Source organism: Arvicanthis niloticus, chromosome 12 (genome assembly GCF_011762505.2).
Source record: "Arvicanthis niloticus isolate mArvNil1 chromosome 12, mArvNil1.pat.X, whole genome shotgun sequence".
NCBI lineage: Eukaryota > Metazoa > Chordata > Mammalia > Rodentia > Muridae > Arvicanthis > Arvicanthis niloticus.
The window spans coordinates 75,270,898-75,293,381 of NC_047669.1; the positions used below are offsets into that span (position 1 = coordinate 75,270,898).

General features: G+C 42.7%; 1 protein-coding gene across 4 annotated transcripts in view; it reads left to right on the forward strand.

The window, feature by feature from the left end:
• Morc3 (MORC family CW-type zinc finger 3) overlaps positions 1 to 17,249 on the forward strand; it is a 41,977-nt gene extending 24,728 nt beyond the window's left edge. For 3 of the 4 annotated variants that reach the window (XM_076943172.1, XM_076943174.1, XM_076943173.1), the window contains 8 exons: positions 2,848 to 2,952; positions 5,165 to 5,287; positions 5,395 to 5,469; positions 6,974 to 7,031; positions 8,660 to 8,823; positions 11,805 to 12,693; positions 14,389 to 14,546; positions 15,948 to 17,249. In XM_076943172.1, the coding sequence (XP_076799287.1) occupies positions 2,848 to 2,952; positions 5,165 to 5,287; positions 5,395 to 5,469; positions 6,974 to 7,031; positions 8,660 to 8,823; positions 11,805 to 12,693; positions 14,389 to 14,546; positions 15,948 to 16,101 (1,726 nt within the window). In that variant the 3' untranslated portion in view covers positions 16,102 to 17,249. The remainder of the gene's footprint in view (positions 1 to 2,847; positions 2,953 to 5,164; positions 5,288 to 5,394; positions 5,470 to 6,973; positions 7,032 to 8,659; positions 8,824 to 11,804; positions 12,694 to 14,388; positions 14,547 to 15,947) is intronic. The other variant, XM_076943175.1, reaches the window with a different exon arrangement.
• Positions 17,250 to 22,484: the final 5,235 nt, after the last annotated feature.

Below are 22,484 nucleotides of genomic sequence, written 5' to 3' on the forward strand. Positions count from 1 at the left end.
CTGGAATCTAAGGTGTCTATTACCACACCCAACCCCCACTTGAGAGAGAGGTTTTTAAAGGAGCCTTTATAATTATCAATTGAAGGACACGTTAAGCAGTTTATAAAGGCAAGTGAGCATTCTTTCTAATGGTAATTATTGGTAGGTTTCCTCTGAGAGTAAACTGAGAATAGCAGCTATTTACAATGTTCCTGAGGAGGCAATAGCTGGCTTAATCCCAGACAGTGAAATGAGAATGAGAAGGACTAGTGGCTGATCAAGTGGCTCTGTGGGTCATGTGCCTGCTGCACAAGCTTGGCAGCCTGAGTTGCATCCCCAGAGCCATGATAAAGTTGGGAAAGAAGAGAGAACTACTTCTGAAAGTTGTCCTGACTTCAGCCTTTGTATCCACGTACGCATCATAATACACTCATTAGAATACATACTGTAAAGACAGAAAGGCTGGAAAGAAAAGTTAACTTTTTCTAGTCAGAGCTGGGCAGCTGACTTAACACCTATAATCCCAGTGGTGGAAAGCTTAGTAGGGTAGGAGAATTGAGTGCTGAACCCTCTGTTCTACAGAGTGAGGTATGAGACCCTAGCTTAAAAATACTACTAATAAAGGGATGGGGGGATCACTTCATGGAGTATCTGTGATCTGAAAATATGAAGACCTATGTACTAAGCCATAGAACCCTGTGGGATGGAATTTAAACCTCACATGTAGGTCTGTTTTACATTCCTTCAAGAACTTGGATCAGGGCCACCTAAGACAGTCCCTGCAAAAGGAAGCAGGTGGACTAATTTTGGATGTTTATGTATTGCTTTTCCCTCTTTATAGTATTTAATCATTGTTAGATTACACTAAATGTACACTAAGTCTATTTTAGTGTAAGGATAGCCATTTATGCATCTGATTGGTTTATTTCAGAGATTACAGTGTAGTGGGGGAATGATGACTTGTACAGAAATGCTGTCTGAGGCAGCACTAAAACTAGACCTCAAGGGTTCCTGCTCAGGGTGGGTGTCCTACTACTGATACCACCTCCAAAATAAAAAGGGCCTGCTAAATGTGGAGAAAGTGTATCACTGATACCTGTACAGGATATTGGCTGGTTTTTGAAAACCAATAATTTGTTAAGTAAAGTGTGTGTTAATGTACATCGTCTGACCTTGTTCCCACTCTGGGCCTATTCTCAGGAGAAAAGGTAGTCTATAGCTTGAGGTATGCATGTTGATAGTCATTTCTCTCCCTCACTGATGCAGATATAGGCCAGATTAGACCAGATTAAAAGTAAATAAAGGCAGGTTTATTAGTAGGCAGCTCTCCTCCTAATAAACCTGCCTTAGGGCTCACCGATCTCACAGGTGGAGGTCATCAAAGTCACACATTCAGGATAAAACAAAGGGGTTTGGGTTTTATAGAGCCTAGGCAAGGAGTGATGACATGCCAGCTAGGAACTGGGGTTGTGTCCATACATGGTCAAAAACTGAGCCCCTGGGCAGGCACTCTTGGTAGGAACTGATGTTAGCCCAGAGTTTTCTCCAAGCAGACGTATGAGTGCCTGCCTGCATGCGTGCGTGCGTGCGGTCATGTTCTCTGTGGATGCAGGGTTTGGGAAAGGACAAATGGGGTTTCCTAGCTCATGCAAGGGATGAGCAGGGGTTCTAGCCTAACATGTATGATGATAAAAAGATGAGGAAGAGTCAAAAAATACTATATTAGGAAGGAAGATGATTTGTCGTTTGAGCTTCAGCGTGTTGTTTTACAAAAAGACCTCCTGGGGGATCAAAATAAAACTCCAGGAATTGAGTGGGAATAAGTTACATGGTGATAGTTGTCTACAATATTAACCTGCCAGACTTAAATTTGAAAATCTACTTTTGGGGTTTTTGGCATTTCTCCTCCTCCTCCTTTTCTTCTTTCTTCTTTCTTCTTTCTTCTTTCTTCTTTCTTCCTTCTTCCTTCTTCCTTCTTCCTTCTTCCTTCTTCCTTCTTCTTCTTTTTTTTTTTTTTTGATTTCTCTGTGCAGCCCTTGCTGCTCTGTAGACCACGCTGGCCTTGGAACATATAGAGATCTGCCTCTGCCTCCCAAGTGCTAGGATTAAAGGCATGTGCCACCATTGCACAGCAGAAGATCCAGTTGTTTTGTCTTTTCTTTCTTTCTTTCTTTCTTTCTTTCTTTCTTTCTTTCTTTCTTTTTTTTTTTGGTTTTTCGAGACAGGAAGATCCAGTTTTTAAAAAGAGCTTTATTTTAAAGTGTGAATACCACATTGACTTTACAGTCTGGTGTTGGAAGGCCATGGTGGCACATGCCTTTAATCCCAGCACTTGGGAGGCTGAGGTGGGCAGATCTCTGTGAGTTTGAGGCTAACCTGTTCTACATAGTAAATTCTTGAATAACCAGGACTATATAGAAAGATCTATCTCAAAGTGGCAGCAGCAGCCATGTACTGTGTGTGATTGGCAAGGGCCTCTGGCCCTGGAGTTGGCAGCCTACATGTCAGCAGAGGACCTGGTGTCTTGCCCTTTCTTCTGGTTGCTTCATACATGCCAGACACGTGCAGTATTACTGACCTATACCTCTAGGCCACTCCTTCCCTTCTGTTTCTGCTCACTCTTTACCTTCTAGATAAGTCTAGGAACTTTAATGGTCTTTATAGAAAGAAAATTAGTATAAGAAAATTAGCATGTTTGAATGTTATTTATTAGCCATACAGTTGAAGATTTTTCTATTCTGCTCACAATATTCTTTTAATCATTACTAGGTTTGTTTTGTTTTATGTTTACCTTTTAAAAATTGATCTTGAATTGACATTTTGTTTTTTCTTGAATTGTTATAATTTTTTTTTTTTTTTTTTTTTAAGGCTTACAATACTAGCACTAGGAGAAAAGCTGAATGATTACTGGAATGAAATGAAAGTGAAAAAAAATGCAGAATACCCTCTAAGCTTGCCTGTTGAAGACATACAGTAAGTACTGAGCACTGACTTCTGAGATATGGTTAGAGGAGATGGTACTGCTGTGGTCTTCCACAGATTCAGGGTCCTACTGAAACGTGAATCCACACGCTCCAGATTAGTGAGTTAGTGTCTGTTAATATCATTTATTTTATCTCGTTTTGTTTTTTTATGTGTTTGCTGCATGTATGCTTTGTGCACTACCTGTGTGCCTATTGCTTGCAGAAACTAGACAAGGGCGTTGGATGTCCTTGCAGTACTGGAGAGATTGCTCAGAGCCTGGAATTGTTTCAGGGGACCCATTTGACTCCCAGCACCACCTGGTGGCTCAGCAACAGTCTAATTGCAGGCCCAGGGAATATGAACCCTTTTCTTGCTTTCCTGCAGCACTGAACATGCAGGCAAAACTCTCATACACATAAAATGAAACAACAAAATAAGAAATGAAGAAGAATCACACAGTGTGCTGCCTGGCATGTGCTCATTAGGAGAACTGTGTGAGTGAGCACTGAGGAAAGTCCCTAGGCAGCGAGAGGCAGCAATAACCAAAGTGCCGTGCCTGTGCCTGTGCCTTTATAGACATGAAAGATGCCAGGATTCAGAACCTTAGTCAGTTAATAAAATGAATTCAGAGATCTCAGGAAACCAGGGTTGTTAGGTTAGCTTTACTTCTTGTATTGTAAACTTTGAGTTTATTTGAGGTTTTATGTTAATAAGGTCTTGTTTATACAGAGTACCTTTTAAGTTTTACCTTGGGTCCACTGTTAAGCAAGCATGCTTCTGAACTATAGTCAGCTCTTGTTTTGTGTGGTTTGCAAGAAAGTCTCAGTAAGTTTACTCTGGCTCTGAAGATAGACTCCTGCTTTTGCCTCCCAAGTGCTGAGATCAAAGGCCTGTGCCTTGCTCATAACCCACTGTTTTAAAACTACACTGAGAAAGTTACTCAGGAGGGAATAGAGACTTAGCTCGCCAAAAGGTACTCTCTAACAAGTGTGAGGTTCTAGAACCCAGGTGAAATGCTGGTCATGCACTTGTAATCCCTGCCTGGGCTGGCTTCCCGTTCAGCCTTGCCTATGTAGTGAGTTCTAAGCTAGTGAGAGAACCTGCCTCAAGAAACACAGTGTATAGTATTGATAAAGAAAGATGCTGGAGGTTAGCCTCTAGCCTTCATAAACACAGGTACAAGTATGTATGCACACAAACATACAAAGACAAAGAATAAGTTACTGTTGAGTCAGGTAGCAGGCAGAGACTGTAGGATGAAGAATTGGAAGGCAGCTGGGCATGGTGACATACACTTTTGATTCCAGTATTCAGGAGGCTGAGTTAGGTGGATCTATAATTTAGAGGCTAGCCTGGTCTCCATAGCAAATTCCCGGCCAGCCAAGCCTACACATAATGAGACCCTGACACAGAAATTTGAAAAAAGGAGAGAAAAAAAATGCTCGATTCAGTCTACAGTTGAAACCCTGTCTGAAAAAGAAAATCTTATGTAAAATGAGTCTTTATCATTTCTTTCTTTTTAAAATGTCTTACTTAAGTATATGTGTGCATTGCCTGCTGTGTACCGCGTGAGTGTATGGCATCCACCTGACTGTCAGATCCCCTGGAACTGGAGTTGTAGATAGTTGTAAGTTGCCAAGAGTGTGGTAGGATTTGTACCTGGGTCCTCTAGGAACCAGCACATGCTCTTCTCCAGTGAGTTGCCTCTCTAGCTAGATATACGTAACTTCTTCCTAAGACAGTTTATCTTCTTCCCTCTCCCACTTCCCACCTCTGATTTTCAAGACAGTGTTTCTCGTGTATCCATGGCTATCCTAGAACTTTGTCTGTAGACCAGGCTATCCTTGAACTCAGATCCACCTGCCTCTGCCTCTTGAGTGCTAGGATTAAGAGTACATTCTCCCTATTCCTAATCCCTTTAAAGGCAGGGTCTCAGTGTAGCCCTGGGTAGCCTGGAACTTACAAATACCTTTCTGCTTTCCAAGTGCTAGGATTAAAGATTTTTAAATTGTTCTATTCAAATTGTTGTGTGACTTAACTAACCTCTTGAAAGTTGCCAATATTTAAAAACTTAATTTTACATATAGTAAATGCAGTCTAATCACACAGTTTTCAGGATTGGAAATAAGCAGATATTTAGTATGGAAACAACCTAGAAAATAAAGAAAATACTTGAGAGTTGATAATTCCACTTTACTATTTTGTTTTTGTTTTGTTGAAGGAAGCGTCCTGATCAGACATGGGTTCAATGTGACGCTTGTCTAAAGTGGCGAAAGTTACCAGATGGGATAGATCAACTTCCAGAAAAATGGTATTGCTCCAATAACCCTGACCCACAGTTCAGGTACCATATAGTTGGTGGCACCCTTTCTGCAAAGGCAGAAAGCACTATTGGAGATGTCTGAATAGTGCTTGTGATATGTTATTCCCATGTGGTTTTTTTTTGTCTAGAAATTGTGACGTTCCAGAAGAACCTGAAGATGAGGATTTGGTGCATCCTACTTATGAAAAAACCTACAAAAAGACGTGAGTGCCCTGCGGGCGTGTTGAAGCGATGCCAGACCGTGAGCAAGGCTGGTCCAGTGTCCTGTGTGTCCAGCAGGCACCACCTGCACTGATGACTGTTCTAGCTTCACACATTTCACCATTTGAGTTATACTAGGTGACCTGTGCATAGATATCATGTTAATGAGCTTAGTCTTGACAGAAAAGGTAGTGTTTATAGTAACAGAAGTTGAGCCTGGACCCAGAGGGTAAAAGGAAGGCACTGGCTGTTCTCCCAGAGGATTCAGATTTGGCCATGTAGTGGCTTTCAGCTACCTGAAGACTACATTTTCAGAGAGCTCTAGGCATGTTGTAAAAGCCCTTGATTGTAACCTATTTTCCTGGCCAGTCAGTGTGTCAGTTGTCTCTGTTTACCCTGCACCAGTTACACTGGTTGAGTTTGCTTAGTTTCCTAAAAGTTCCTAAGAATGCAACATGCAGAGACTTAAAACCCAAAGTGAGAGACAGAGTGACAGTAATTCCAGCATCCGGCTCAGCACTGCAACAGTTGTGTCTGCAGCTGTGCTGGCTTCGAGACTCTGCCATTGCCGGGGATATGGCAGTTCCAGAGGCATTGATGTCATGAATCTTTTCAGGGGCTGTAGTGTGTCTAGTGACAGACGGGAAATGGGGCGGGGGTGGGATAGGTGAAGTATGGTTACCTAATACACTGAACACAGAAGGCTAAGTGCTTCTCATGTAGTTCTGCTATATTTTGTATTTGTGTGTGTTACATGTATGTTTGGATGTGTATGTGGAGACCCTGGGTCGCTGTCATCTTCCTCATTTGCACTGACCCCTTCCCCCCACCTTGAGAGAGGGTATTGTAGCCTTGGCTTACCTAGAACTTTGTTTTTGTAGATCAGGCTGTGCTCATACTCACAGAAATCTTCCTGCCTCTGCCTCTGCCTCCCAAGTACCGGGATTAAAGTTGGGGACTACCACAGCTGGCTCTCCCTGGTCTTATCTTTTGAGGCAGAGTTTCTAACTTACTGAGTTTGGGCTTTGCTGGCTGAGTGAATGCCAGAGATCCTCCAGGCCTGCCACACCAGTGCTGGGGTTACGTGTCATCAACGCCCAACTCCTGCTCATTAGCTTCTACTGTATCTGAACTTGGGCCCTCGTGTCTACTCAGCAAGCTCCTCACTGACGTAGCTGTAACCCAGATGTTCATGTTGCATTTACTTTAGCCGCAGCTTTGGAAGTAATGAAAGCCTTTGCTGACCTTGTTCATGTGGCTCAGGCAGACACTGGGTGTTAATGAAGATGTTTTTCTTTTTTAAATTAAAGGAGAGAATGTATACGGCGGGCGGGCGGGGCTACTCCGCAGTCTAAATGCTCACAGTGATCACAGTGGAGCTTAAGCTAGGTAGCTGTAGAGGTTTGAGTAACGTGCAAATGTGCAACAGATGGAGCGTGTGGAAACAGGACGGGAGGTGATAAGCAGGCAGATATCACGGTGCTCATTTTCATCTTTCTTTTAAAGCAACAAGGAGAAATTCAGGATCAGACAACCGGAAATACTCCCTCGAATACTCCCTCGGGTAATGAAGCCTTTCATGTCATATCTGTCTTAATTTTTAGAAGTACTTTGTTTAACTGATGTTGAATTGAAAGGAACTTGTTGAATTTACTTTTTTTTTTTTTTTTTTTTTTGGTATCCATTCTTGCTGTTTTTCCCAAGTCTTAGCCCAACATCTCCTTAGTTTGTTGGGTTTATGTTTGTTGGGTTATTGCTGAGGTAAGACAGCTCACACAAGAATCTTATCAATCAGAAACTCACACATGCTGAAATAAAGACAGTGCATGTCTGTGGAGTGCACAGCCATGGGTGGGACACGGCTGTCACACCCCTTCCCAAGTGCAGGGCTGTCAGGACCAGAGGTCTAGGGCAGTGGAGAGTGAGCTACCTCTCAGTCCCATGGGTTAGTTTTCTTTAAGGGTGAGGTTCCTAGGAGGTTGACTTTGCTCCAGTGGTTGGCTCTTCCCATCTCTATATGGCCGCTGGGATTTAAAAGAATCTTGTCATCAGAGAGCCATATGTGGGTTTTCATACATTTATTTGCTTAGCTCTAAAGAGGCTGACACAGGAATCCTGAGGTGGAGGCCAGGCTACTTGATAAGCTGTGGTAGGATGGGTAGGATTCTTTGGCTGAGTGTGACTATTTCTTGGGCAGGAAGTTTTGTTCTTCTTGTAGATACATAGGCTTGCTTATAATTGCATTACAGTACTTTTTACTTGTAGTGTTATGGGTGAGAACAGATCTGTAGGTGAAAGACTAATGGGATTACTTTCTGGTTTTGAAGGTGCTATATATTACTATCTTCACTTTTATTCCAATTTCTCAAAAATTGTTTATCGTCCAGGTCATGTGTATATTAGTGCCACACTGTGGTGAATCTGTTTTGCCTTTTGGGCCACTTGTGGGCTGCTGTGTGTGTTTGTCTTATTCATCCTCTTTAAGAATGTAATGTTGGTTGCCGGGCAGTGGTGGCGCAGGCCTTTAATCCCAGCACTTGGGAGGCAAAGGCAGGCGGATTTCTGAGTTCGAGGCCAGCCTGGTCTACAGAGTGAGTTCCAGGACAGCCAGGGATATACAGAAACCCTGTCTCGAAAAACAAAACAAAGAAAAAAACAAACAAAAATGTAATGTTGGGTGCTGCAGACAAGGCTCAGTTGGCACAGTGCACAGGCTGAGACTCTAGCACCCCATGCTTTCAGTGAATGTTTGTAATCTGAGTGCTTGGAGGCTGGGACAGATAAATACATTCCAGAAGTTGTAGTAGCTAGCCGTTCTAGCCAAATGAGGTAGAGAGTGAGTAAGGAAGAGAGGTGGGATGGCATTGTCCTCTGTCTTCTGCAGTGTGAAGAAGACACACCAGCGTTCACACGTGCACACACACCAACATTCACACATGCACACACAAAACCAAACACATGTATGCATTTAATAACAAGTAGTAAAAACATGCTACCCTCAAGTGCAGGCTCAAACAGTTCACTGGTCTATTTGCCCATTTTGAATTAGCAAAAAAAAAAAATCCACATGCTTAGGTTCATTCTCAGTCTTTTCTGGGGTAAAAGGAAAATAGATTACACGTATCTTGTGTTTGGCAAGCGTTTACATTAAGAATATTAGTTTCTCTAAGATCTATTTTTTTCCTCCAACAGGTTAATCATGAGCTATTGTATCAGACAAGTGTTTCAAGTCAGAGTTTCTCCCCTGTGAAGGAAAGTGTTCCAAGACCACATCTCTCTGAAGTCACGAGTCCCTTCCCAGCAAGGATTATAAATAACCACCTTGTTTCACCACAGTCTGAACCTGAGAGCAGCAGGTTAGTGGTGAAAGTAACCTTTCTTTGTCGAAGACTCATGGACCTTCATATAGTTCTTCTACAGCAATTATACAGTTTTAAGAAATCACAGTTCACATGAATGTGAAAGGTGCCCAGAGTTTTCCTCTACCTTCTTTGACCACGTTTTTAAATTTGCTAAGCCATGGACTGAGTGGGAATACTAGCACATAAGGTAATCTCGGCTTCTAGGACATGGAGGGGTTGAGAGTTGGTGGCCAGCCTACAAGACTCTGTTGTTGGGCAGAAAACAACAAGGTTTTATGTGTACATCCTGCATGTGTGTGCGCGTATAGTGTGTTGTGTGGTTTGATCTACCTCTTGCTGGGTTGATCACAGCATCTTACAAGAATCAGGAGCTTGTACACATAGCCCACATCACACTCTGAGCGTGTAATATGTTTAGATGAGTGATGGAGCAGGACTAGGGAGAGACAGATATGTTCCGTGGATTTTGTCGGTTATCCCTAACTTAGTCAGGGGATGTTTTGTGATGAAGTGCTAAGTGGTGGCCCACTCAGAGGTGATAGAAGCACACACGTGAGGAATTAATCTAGGACCTAGGAGAGCCAGTCATCACACTGCTGGACACTGAGAGGTGAAAGGGCCAGGCTTTCTGAGAGGTTGTATAGCCTTCACATTCTCAGTAGAATTAAGGTGAGCTCGGTGAGTAGGGTAGTTGCCTGGACTCAGTTCGCAGCACTGTATAAAACCAGGTGTGAGGGTGAACTCAGCTTTAGGAGATGGAAGCAGGAGGACCAGAAGTTCAAGTTGATACTTGCCTACGTAGCAAATTCAAGACCAGGCTGAACAGAATGCATGAGACCCTGGTTCAGGGGAAAATAAACTAATGGATTATATTACATAAATTGTGCTTGTGCTAGAGGGGCCACTTGGGAAAGATGCTTGCTAGGCCTGATGATGTGCTTGGACCTTAGCACACACATGTATTTGCCCAACCCATACACAGTATAAATAATTCTGTTTATTATTAATAAGTAAATTAATAGAAAACAAGACGTTCACACGAGGAAAGTATGAAGATTTAGTAACTATGGGCCTGATAATAGAGCTCAATTGGAGGAGGAGTCACAAGGCCACAGGTTCAGTCCTCCACCTCACAAAGGTGAATGTGATGGTTCACACCTGTAATCCTGAGAAAAATAAAGAAAATGAAGCTGTTTGCATGCAGGTCTGCATATGTCCACACACCTTTAGCGGCCAGAGAGGACTCCTGTCAGGTATCCTCTGGTATCCCTAGCTACTTCATGTTCTTAAGACAGGGTCTTGTGCTGTTTGGGGTGGCTGGTTAGTGAATTCCTACGTCTGGGATTTGGACTCAGGTCCTCTCTTTAAATAGCAAGTACTCTTTAAATAGCATACTCTTTAAATAGTTCTTTAAATAGCATACTTCCTATGCTACCTCCCCAGACTCAAGACAATTTGTCATTTAGGAAAAATTATTTTATATGAAATTGACCTTGACTAGCAGGAAAGTTTTTTTTGTTTTGTTTTTCGAGACAGGGTTTCTCTGTGTAGCCCTGGCTGTCCTGGAACTCACTCTATAGACCAGGCTGGCCTCGAACTCAGAAATCCACCTGCCTCTGCCTCCCAAGTGTTGGGATTAAAGGCGTGCGCCACCACCGCCCGGCCTCCAAGCAGGAAAGTTTTTAAGGAGATGGACACAGATGGGAAGTTTTTAAGGGAGATGGACACAGATGGGAAGATGAAGAAGATGAAGAAGAAGAAAGAAAGGCTGAGGTCAGGAGGTCTTGCACAAGCTCTGTTTTATGCCAGACAAGGTCTTAAGGAAGCACAGCATCTTCTATGCAAGTTCTCCTGAAAGGAAAAGTGGGACAAAGTCAGCAGGAAGCTGAACAAACCCTGTTTAACACAGGGAACACCTGTTATCTCAAGACCGTCACAGGCTGAGCACACAGCAGTCTGGGAACTGGTGACCATACCCCTGTCAGGTGGGAAGAAGGGTTGGACTGGTGGGAAGGGTTGGGTTTTCAGGATCCACAGCTTCCCAAGACCCTGGCTACATGTCATCACCAGCTTTGCCAAGCACATTCCTGGCTTTAGACAAGGAACTACGTTACTTCTCAGTGCATCAGAGCCTTAGGGAACACCTTGAATCAGCCTAACCTTCAACACAAAAAGAGAATAGTGCTTGCCTTTGATAGGAAAAAATTATGATAGATGAAATTGTCATTGCCATTCCTTCACAATTTTAAGAAAGGGTCTGCGATCAGGATGACACTCCGTTTGTATTTATTATAGGCTTGGAAACCACACGTGAAAAAATGTTGGTCAGTGTAGAGAGATGACACTCCAGAGAGATCTCAGTAGTTAGCCAGGTGATGGTGGTGCGCCTGCCTTTAATCCCAGCACTCAGGAGATAGAGGCAGGCAGATAGCTAGCCTGGTCTACAGGATAGCCAGAACTACATAAGAAACAAATAACCAAGAAAGACAGATATTTCAGTCTCAATTATTTCCTAATAGTAAAAGGAGAAGGTGATTCACATTGTATGTTCAGTTCATTGTTAGCACTAAATAATGTGATTACTAAAAAGCAAGTATGGGTATTTCTTAAAATTTCAAGATGGCGAATTGTTGTAATAGTGCCTTGTGTTCTGGATGTGAGTTTGCCTCACTGAGTTCATGTGTTTGAGCACTTGGTCCTTAGTGATGCAGAGTATGATCAGTGAGTGTATTAGCCTGGCCCCCCGCTTCCTACCTGTTTTGCTGACATCTGAAGGGTCCCAGCTGCACATTTCCACTGCTGTCAAGCCTTGCTGTGGTGTCCTCCTCGCCGCACCATCAGACTGTAAGCCAGATGGGCCCTTCCTTCATCAAATTACTTTTTTTTTTTCAGATATTTTGTCACAGAAGAAAAGTTGTATTTTTGTACTGCCCATGCTTTACAAACTTATTTTATATATACTTTTTTTTCCCCAGTATGAAGCGGAAGCTTGGTGTTCGATCCTCAATTCTAAATGCAAAGACTCGGAGACTAAGTAATCCTCCAATTGAAAATTCATCTTACAAAAATGATGATGATGAAGATGTCATCATTTTAGAAGAAAATAGTACCCCCAAACCTGCAGTAGATCTTGAAGTTAGATCAGATATTGAAGTTAAGTCAGAACAGAGCCACACTGAGCAGAGTGGCATTCAGGTTGAGCTTGTAAGCAGTCCTAAGCCTTGTGTTCAGGCCAGTGCCACCAGCGCCTGCACCTCCAGGTGTGACTCGGGCACTGCCGTCTCCACTCAGACAGAAGCACCAGGCCTGATCGTGAAAAAGGAAGAAAGTGTAGAAGAGGACGTGGGTGTGAGGAACGGCAGAGCTGCCCTGTCCTGTGTCGGTGCTGAAGCGACAGTGCAGGAGACCTTGACTGAGTCGGCAGATGCTGCTGGCCATCAGTTACAAGAACTGAGAAGTGAGCTGCTTTTAGTCACACAAGAAAGAGATGATTGCAAGAGACAGTGCCAGGTGCTTACGGAGCAGATACAGGTGTTACAGCAGAGACTATTGGAGGTGAATGACAGGTGCGTAAAGAAGGAGATGTGCCACCAGTCCACAGAAACTGACGCATGGTTTCCACCTGAGAGTGTTAACGGTCAGTCTGAAAGCCCAGACCATGTGGGATCTCAGTATCAGCAAGCACTGGAGGAGATAGACAGGCTGAAGAAACAGTGCAGCGCTCTGCAGCAGGTGAAGAGTGAGTGCAGCCAGTCTTCCTACACTGAGAGCAAGAGTGAGGTGGACGAGATGGCCGTGCAGCTCGACGACGTGTTCAGGCAGCTGGACAAGTGCACGATTGAGAGGGACCAGTACAGGAACGAGGTGAGGTGCTGTTGTGTTTGTTGAGTGCCTCTTAGACCTTTGCTTCTTAACCTGGAGAAAGCCTCAAGAAAACTGTCTAAAATAGGTCCTGAGGAGATGGCTTTGGGTGATGAATAAAGCCTTTGTCGTGCATGTGTGGAGTCGAGTTCAGACCCCAGCACCTTCCTAAAAGCCCACTGGACGTGGCCCTCTCTGATAGCAGCAGTACTTGGGAGGCAGGTGGATCTGCAAGCTCTAGGATCATCCAGAGAAAGCCACCCCAGTAAATGAAAGTGCAGTCAGTAATTAAGGAAGATGCCAGATATCATCCTCTGGCTTACACATGCACCAATAATACATAAATAAAGAAATGGATAACTAAATGAATGATACATATTAAACCAAGTATGGTGGTAAATGCCTGTAGTCCCAGCACTCAGACAGAAGGTCTAGGTCATCCCCAATTCATGTAAGTTTGAGACTGCCCTGGGCTACGTAAGACTCATACTCCTTCCTCAATTCTGTCCCAAAAAAAAAAAAAAAAAAATGGTTTGAGAGTACGAGGAAACTGGAAAATGGCCGGGCATGGTAAATGTGCCACTGTGAACAGGATGCTGCTGGAGCGTGAATGACCTGTTCTCTCTCAGTATTGTGAGCTTCACTGGGAGGCAGCCAGACAAGTGCTCATGGATGGTAATTGTGCAAATGAAGTCTGTCCCGTCCACACAGGCTCCTGTGCTCTTGGTTGGTTCTTGAGTGCAGCTGTTGTCTGAGATGGAGCCTCCAGGCTACAGGACAAAGGGCTCTTTCTGTCGTGTTGGGCTGATCAGTGTCTGGGAAACACTTAAAGCTGTTGAAGGGGTTTTCTGACAACGAAAACAGTAGACAGCAGGGTGGTAGCCTGTGTGTATGTCCTACTTCAGATTTGTTGCAAGGTGTTTTGTTTTTAAGATAGAGTCTTACTATGTAGCCCTGGCTGGACTGGAACTTGATGTGTAGACCAGGCTTGCCTCAGACGCACAGCCGCCTGCCTCTGCCTTTTAAGTGCTGGGATTAAATGTGTGCCACCACACCCAGTGTAAAGATAACAGTTTTTTAAGATTTATTATTTTATGTGTTTATTTTAGGTGTTTTCCCTGCATACATGTCTATATCTTGTGGATGTCTGGTACCAAGGGAGGCCAGAAAGAGGCTGTGGGTTCCCCTGGAACTGGAACTGCAGTTGCAGGACCCTCAGAGAGCTGGCTCTCTCCAGCCCTGTGTACACATTCTTAATAACAGGTTCTCTCGTGTTAAATGACAAAACATAAGCAAGTTGGTACAAGCTTTGGTTGCAATGAGGTGGATATAATGAGAGCATTAGCCCCGTGGTGTTCTCAGTCTAGGGTCCACTGAAGTCTGTCAAATGGTAACTAACACTTTGTCTTCACTATAAGATGATAGAGAAATTAATCTAAGTAAATTAAGCATGTCTAAGGGGAGTCACTAGGGCTGGGGTGCAGCTCAGTGATAGATAGGGTCCCTAAAAGGGCAAGGCCAGTGAATTCCAGCTTCAAGAGAAAGCAGACACAAGCACTGCTGGGAGATGTGTGCATTTAATGTGTTTTGGCAGCTGATAATTTTATCAGGGTAGTTCTTGACAGTTTTTTTTAATCTCAAACTTCCACTTGGGTTGGGTTTTTAAATTTTGTGCTTACAAAGTTTATTTTTTGTCAGGTTCAGTTATTGGAAATAGAGAAATCACATATGCATTCTCAGTGTGAAGAACTCAAGACTGAAGTTGAACAGTTGAAATCCACAAGTCAGCAGGCAGGAACCGATGTTTCAACTTCAAGCAATGCTGAGGAGTCTGTCAATTATGTGGATAGTGAAAGGTACTGGAGGTTTCTGCAGGGCTGTGGTTGGCAGAGCACAGGTGACCTCAGTTCACACACGCTCAGTAGAGAACACTGTTCTCAAAAAGTCACTCATGGGCATTGTGGTCCTGGCAGAGCTTCTGAATGGAAGGCTAAGAGAAGGAACATGTCATTGCCCAAGCTGCTAAGTTAAGGGATGGAAGACGGTTTGGGTTATATGGGTAAAAAGTAAAAAAAAAAAAACTGGGCTTAATCTTTGAAAGTGGGCTAAATTTTACCATGACTCCCTCTCCCTTCCCCTGCCCCCCCCCCGTGTGTGTAATATTTAATATAATATTAATAACAGATACAGATGAGGGCTGGGACATATTGTTAGCACATCTTGTTAACGGAGTAGGAGCTGGGCTTTTGTTTAGATTTTGTGGGGTCGGTGAGGTGCTCGTGTTAGTGTGGTGTCTTACTATTTACTTTGTGGGTGCTGGGAATGTAGCCCATGTTCTGTATAAGACCAACAAGTCTAAACAGATAAATTGTTGTCCATCTCCATTGTCTTCTCTGACCAGAAGCAGCTTGGGGAGGAGGAGGTTTATTTGGCGTATGCTCCCAGTCCCCAGGCCCCACTGAGAGGAGTCAGGACAGGAGCTGGGGGCAGGAAGCGTGGAGGAAGGCTGACTGTTGTTCACTTCCTGACTCGGGCTTAACTTAGACTTTTGTAGACCACGTGAGCTCTGAAAGCTTCTCTCAGGTTATTGTAGCCTGTCAACCTGACAGTCAAGCCAACGGGACGGACAGCCTAGGGAACTCTCACAGTTTTAACACAGCCTCCTTACAGTGCTCAAGCCAAAGTTTTGTAAACTTAACTCGATCACAGAAATTTTTACCCTTTTATCTATAACTAAGGAACTGGGAGGCGGTGGTGCATGCCTTCAATCCCAGCACTTGGGAGGCAGAGAGGCAGAAGCAAAGGCAAGTGGCTCTCTCTCTCTATGAGTTCCAGGACAGCCAGGGCTATACAGAGAAACTTGTTTCTAAAAACCATAATTAAGGAACAATTCAGTTTATTTTCATCAACAGGAAGTTGAAGTCCACAGCTGTTGTGATGAGTGTTTTCACACTCACTGCTGTTTGTCCAGGTGACAGCAGGTTGGAACTAACATGTAATTTGTGTGCTTTGCTAGTCCAAGTTATCTGGAAAAAAAAAAAAAAAACACAAGTTTTTATAAAACATTGTTTTTGGACTTAGCCTGGCATCTAATGAATCAATTGGCTATTAATTAAATTCAGTTCTTGAGGCGGGGTTTCTTTTCACTTTATTCTCCATTATTTCACAGGGATTTTTGTCTTTTCATATTTAAATTCTATAAGAGAAGTCATTTATATTGTAATACACACCTGATCAGCCAGTGTCTGTGTTTGCAGCCTCAAACTTCGTTCTCTTCGAGTCAACGTAGGACAGCTGCTGGCTATGATCGTGCCTGATCTGGATCTTCAGCAGGTCAATTATGACGTGGACGTAGTCGATGAGATCCTAGGACAAGTGGTGGAGCAGATGAGCGAAATCAGCAGTACTTGAGTGCACACTCTGGTGATGGTTCCAGCTCTCGTGGAATGTGTGCCAGGTCACGACTGAGGAGTTCCACCTTTCTGTATTCTATGCATCCGAGTGTCCAAGGCACTGTGGACACACAACTCTTGACATAACCTGTGAATTGCTGGGATCGAGCAGCATAATAGCAAACTTAGCTTCTGTTCTGAATGTAAATATTTGTATTAAGTCCACACATATTTTTTTATTGCCCTAGAGACTGGTGTTTTTCACCAAGAGCTTTTCAGGTTGTTACTATAGTTTGTGCAATTTTTCTGGCTCCCTAAAATGTATTTTTCTCAAAATGGAGGGCTGTGCCATAGTGTAAATGGACATGTTGCTACTGCTGTTTCCTTACGAGAGCACGAGACAGGCTCTGAAATTATGTGACAGCACTCCTGACGGGTCTGCTTGTAAGGGGATTGATTCTGAGAAGTCCTGTCTCTGAAGTGATTCTCTTATATAAGGAGAGGAAAGCCTCCATAAGAGGCTGCATTCGCCTGGCTTTTTCTTGTGCTGAGATTGCTAGTTGTCAAGTAAAAAGTGTTTTCCAGGACAAAGAAAAGATCTTGAAAGTATTAAAATTATCCAGTGACAACCATGTTTACTTTGAAGCTCATTTTTGGCTGTTGATTCGGCATTAAGTGGGCGCAATAATTATAAGAGATTTCTTTTTGTGAAATTTCCTGTATAGCCTTTGTAGGGTTACTGCAGGTTAACGTAAGCTGAGAAGGCAGTCTTTCTCGAACAGTACTGCATATCTTTTACTGTATTATGAATGTAAGTGTTTTTAGCCTGGAATTGATCATAAACAGGCCTGGGATCATAATGCCACATGCTGTAAAATATGCTTTTACTGGTCCCAAGTTTTGTGCAATCTGAAAAGAGGGGCTTTTTACTATATATGTAACTGTATATAATTAAGAATCATATTTTCCACAACTAAAAATGTGTTATTTTTTCCAAAGTTTTATTGTTGCTATTTATTTTAACTTTTGTTTCTGAAAATTCAGTACATACTCATTTTGTGTGTGTGGTTAACTACACATCTGTTGTATATGAAATTGAATCTTTATGTATATTACCTTCTGGAAATTGCAAATAAATGAAGTTCTTGTTTTTATTTACTTGATAAAGGTGATTGAAAGGTATTTTTCTTATGTCCGTGATGGGGCTTAATGAGAAATGAGTCATAGAATCCCTAAAATAATTTACTCACAAAATTGGTTCTTTGGAATTTCTTCATCTTTTCCCCCTTTTTACAAAAGAGGCTGAATGGTCTTTGACAGATTCGTAGGACTAGGGAGGAATGGTCTTCCTGTTCCAGTGCACAAGTTAAAACAACACAGAAAATAGTTTCTTACAACCCACTTTAGTCAGCCACAGAGTGAGTGACAGCTGAGACCACACAGAGTAGAAGGGGTGTTGCATATCCGTGTGTCCTTCCCGTGAATCTCAGATCCCTTCTGTTCTTGGTTTCTCTGTGATGCCGCCCGTGACCTCAGATGCTTTGGTCTGACACTTCTGTCCTTGAACACTCAGGCACGGGTAGCCTTCTGACATTGTGGCATAGCATCATCCATGGGCTTCACATACAAGAACCACACAATCGGGTTATACCTGTGCTGGCCACATTAATTGCTGTCTTTGGTCTTGTTGGATATACCTAAAAGTGACCTGCTCTGGGAACCGTAGTGCTGCCTGCGTAGTAGAATTGTCTGGGGAGATTTTAGAACTTCCAAAGTTAAGTTTGCAACCCGTTACTAAATCAGTCTCTGGGTACTATACCCAATAACAGGGTTTTTGTTTGGTTTTGCTTTTGTGTCCTGATTGGTCTAGAACTCATTATGTAGACCATGTCTTAGAACCATGTGACAATCCACCTAACTCATGAGTGGGGTTATGGATGTGTACAATGCAATACAGGGGTCTAACAGTGCAAGCATGTTTTAACCTATTGCCTAGTTAATCCCAGCTGCCACCAGTGGTGAGCCATTGTTTCATATCTCTTTGATGAGTGTTCACACTGTACTCAAGGAGCAGGCAAGGAAGGGGAGATGAGAATGTTCTCCCGTAGGAGAGTGGTGGGGTGATGGTATGGTGCAAAGACTGCCTCATACTCTGCAGGCAGCTACCATTGAGTTCTGGAAGTGGCTGCAGAAATAGACACATTCATACACTTGCTGCATTTGTGTCTCGGTTTATACAAGATTCTCAGCAAGATGTTGGTAACAGTTCAGCATCACTCCTTGAGAAGACTCAAGACGGGCTGCATCACACCCTGACAGCAAGAGGCCTTGGAACACTGAGTCTTCATTTGCCATTTTCTGTTGGTTGGAAAAGGGGCCATGCATATGCTTTGTCTTTAAAGATTTATTTTATTTAATGTATGTGAGTACACTGTCTTCAGGCACACCAGAAGAGGGCATTGGATCCCATCACAGATGGTTGTGAGCCATCATGTGGTTGCTGGGACTTGAACTCAGAACCTCTGGAAGAGCAGTCAGTGCTCTTAACCACTGAGCCATCTCTCCAGCCCTGCTTTGTCTTAATATGTCAGAAAGACCATGCAAATGAACAAATTCTACATTTCCTTTTCAAATACATCTCCAGTGTAGATTCTTCACAGGGAATACCAATAAGGTTAGAGCGTGTGTACATTCTACTGTATGACGTTCAAAGAATGTTGCAGGCATTTATATTTCTTGGTGTAGCAAGTACATGAGTGGTTCCCCAAATCTTTACATCATACTGATTCTCTAATTTGTTGTATAGGCAGAAATGCCAGGTGTGCTTCTCCTTAGATTGAAGTACTGCCCTCTGTTTTGTTTCATGTTTTTTTTTTTTTCAAGACATAGTTTCTCTGTGTAACAGCCCTGGTTGTCCTGGAATTTACTGTGTAGACCAGGCTGGCTTCCAACCTGCCTAGGATTAAAGGCGTGCACCACTAACTGTCTGGCAGTGTTTCTGGTGTTTTCTTTGCCTGTTGACTATTGGGTTGCTTTGCTGCTGTAATGAAGCCAGGACCTTGTGCGTCCAGGCAGCTTTGTGGAAAACACTTATTTAAGCTCATAGATGAGTTCATTGACCTGAGAGTCTCTGGATTCCTGAGTGAATTTCTGTATACTTGAATTTGGTGGGTTTTTTTTTGTTTGTTTGTTTTTGTTTTTTGTTTTTGTGGGAGGTCACTGAACCACATTTCCCAAAACTGTGAATGACAGCTTAAAGGAAAGTGTAACTACATCCATTGCTTCTCAGAATTAAGTCTCTTGGTTACATTGTTAATTTTATGGCTCTTGAAATTGAATGGGGGTAAAGTCAGATTGGCTGTCATTGCAACCAACACTTAAACCATAAACCAGCATCTTTTGTTACCTGCTGATAATTAAGCAAGACTCCAAAACAGAAAAAATTGTACGTAGTCCTAGGGTTCTATGTAAGGGTAGACACAAAGCATGGTCAAAGTGGCCATCAAAACACCCAAAGCCAAAGAAAGATTGTAGTATTGAAACTGGGATTTGTCTGCTAAGAAAATTTTATTATCCAAATGAAGTTCATCTTCACGATGTGCTTACACACTGGACAGTGGTGGTGAGCCCAGCCTGGTCTACAGAGCAAATTCCAGGACAGCCAAGGCTACACAACCCCAAAGAATAATAAAAATAATAATTTAAAAAATAACAAAAGGGTGTGCTTATACAAGACAGCAGGTCGTATCTACTGCATTCCTTCCCGTGGGCTTCAAGAAATAGACTCCTTCTTTCCTGTCATGTCAGTTCATGGGCTCTTCACTTGACATGAGTCCTTTGCACCAGGACTGGAGTGGTACTTGAGTTGGCATTTGCATGAGGACATATGTTCAGTCCCCAGAAGCCTCATAAAAGGATCCAGGTGTGGTGTGACACCTAGTACCTGGAAGCCCAGGCACAGCCAGCACAGCCTATTTGAGTTCCAGGGTAATGAGAGGGACTGTCTGAGAGGCAAGGGGAGGTGGTCATCACTTCAGGAGCAGCACTGAAGTTGCCCTCCATCTGCCACATAAATGCACATACATGTGTTCACACAGAGGCAAAGGCAAAAAGTGCAGCCACTCTGTCAGGACATTATGTTTTGTCACCCAAGAAGAGTTTTTCCACAGAGACTATAAAACTACACACTCTTGATTGATGACAAATGAAACTGAGCTTTCATAACTTAATTCTATTGACAGTGTCCTGCCTGTGTATGGTAATTCCGATTCTTTTCGTCTTCTTGCCATCTTCCTCAAGTCCTCTTTGGCCCTATCACTTACTTTCCTGGGGTCACATTTTGGTTTTGCTTTGTGATGAATTTAAATTAGCCAGGGCCATTTGTGTGACCATTGGATTGAGACTATCCATTTGTGCCTGATGGGCTCACCACTGGATATGCAAACAAAGGTAAGGATTTCCTCTTTCCCTGACAGTAAGAAATAGTCCAGCAGTCAGGAGTGGGACCTGCAGAGCCTCCATCCCAACCCAGTCCATGCTTGACTACCGACTGGCCTGTTCTTGTGCATACTCATTACAGATGATGGCCACGGCGCCTTTGTCATGCTCAGGAGCTGACAGTTCACAGCACTCTTGTCATCTAGCTCTGACACTACACTCCCCACCCCTGCAATATTCCCTAAGCTGGAGAGGGGATATCGTAAATGCCTGGTTTCGGGCAGGTCACTCATCTGCCACTTGTTTTGAACCTTGTAGAGGTAGCATTAGTCTGTGAGTACAAAAACAAAAGTTTTACATGGTCAGTTCAGCTAAACAGTATTCAAGAGCCCACACCATTCCAAGTGAGCTCTCAGTCTCCTTATAAGTCTCCTCAGTCTTGGTGTCTGCTCCCGGCAATAGAAAAGTAACTAAAACATGGGCACATCTTTTTGTGATTGCCTAAATAGCAGTGGTGCCACTATTACACAAGAGGGCACATCTTGTTTGTTTTTTCAGAGTTCCTGGAAAGACCCTATTCGTTCTAGAATAAATACACACACACACACATTTACATGTATATATATGTATGTGTATGTATATATTAGAATACATATATGTATGTGCATATTCATACACTAATAGGTATTCCTATATATAGGAGTGTACATATATGTGTATATATATATATGTATATTATATACTCTAGTGTCTGTATATATATGTGTGTGTGTGTGTCTCTCTATATATGTATATATACTTACATATATATATGCATACACACATATGAGGCAATAACTTTTGGAGCACAAGTGTATTTGCAGAACTGGCAGCTAAAAAACCACTTTTCCATGAAGACTGAAAAATTGATGAACTCTGGCTTTTCAGAGCACTGGGCTCCAGATAAGAAAGTAGAGTCTTTACACAACTCTAAGAATACATTCCTCAAGTGCAAACCAGGAAGCCGTGTGACCCATGTTAATAATTCAGATGGAAATGGCTTGGATTTTCTGATGCTGCTGAACAAGTTCTTAGACAAAATGGCACTGAGAAACATTTTGGTAATTTGGTAATTACGTTAAGATTATGTAGCTTTCTGTCACAAAGTTTCCACATGGTGCATCAAGATATGGATACTTGGATTTTTTTACACTTATCCTTTCTTATTTTGTATATTTTTATTTTGTTGTAAACTTATTCTGTATTTTTAATGTTACAGGTCTAACTTGGGCAGGATGTAGTTCAACTCAGGAAGCAAGCACAAAGCCCTGGTGTATAAATCAACAGTGTATAAACCAGGCATGGTGGTGCATGCCTGCAATTCCAGCATTCTGAAGGTAGTTGGCAGAATCAGAAATTTAAGGTCATTCTCAGACAATGTGTTTGAGAACTACATAGTGGGCTGGGATACAAGAGACCCTGTCTCAAAAAAAGAGGCATAACTTAAAATTCTGAGGTTAATTTAGATTTTCAAATTTTATGTGCTTGAGTTTTGCTTGTATGTATGTGCACTATATATGGGCCTGGTGCTGTTGGAGGTCAGAAAAGAGTGTTGGGTCACTTGGAACTGGAATTAAAAAGTCATGAGCTACCATATAGGTGTTGGAAACGGAACCCAGACCCTTGACCAAAGCTCTTATCAATTCTTTATAAAAACTTAACTTTCATATGCTGGCCTGTAAGAAGTCAAAACCATAGGAGACAAGAATCTTAAAAGTATGTGAATTATTGAAAACGGTCGTGGAGGACAAATTAACCATTACATAACTGGAATGGGAGCTGTGTGTTTTCCTATACATTCATGTAGCCCAGCCGGGCCTCGAACTTGCTGAATAGTTAAGGATGACCCTGAACTCCCGATCCTCTTCCTGCTTCCATCTCCAGGGTGTTGGGATTACTAACATAACAATCATTCTAGGCTTCCTT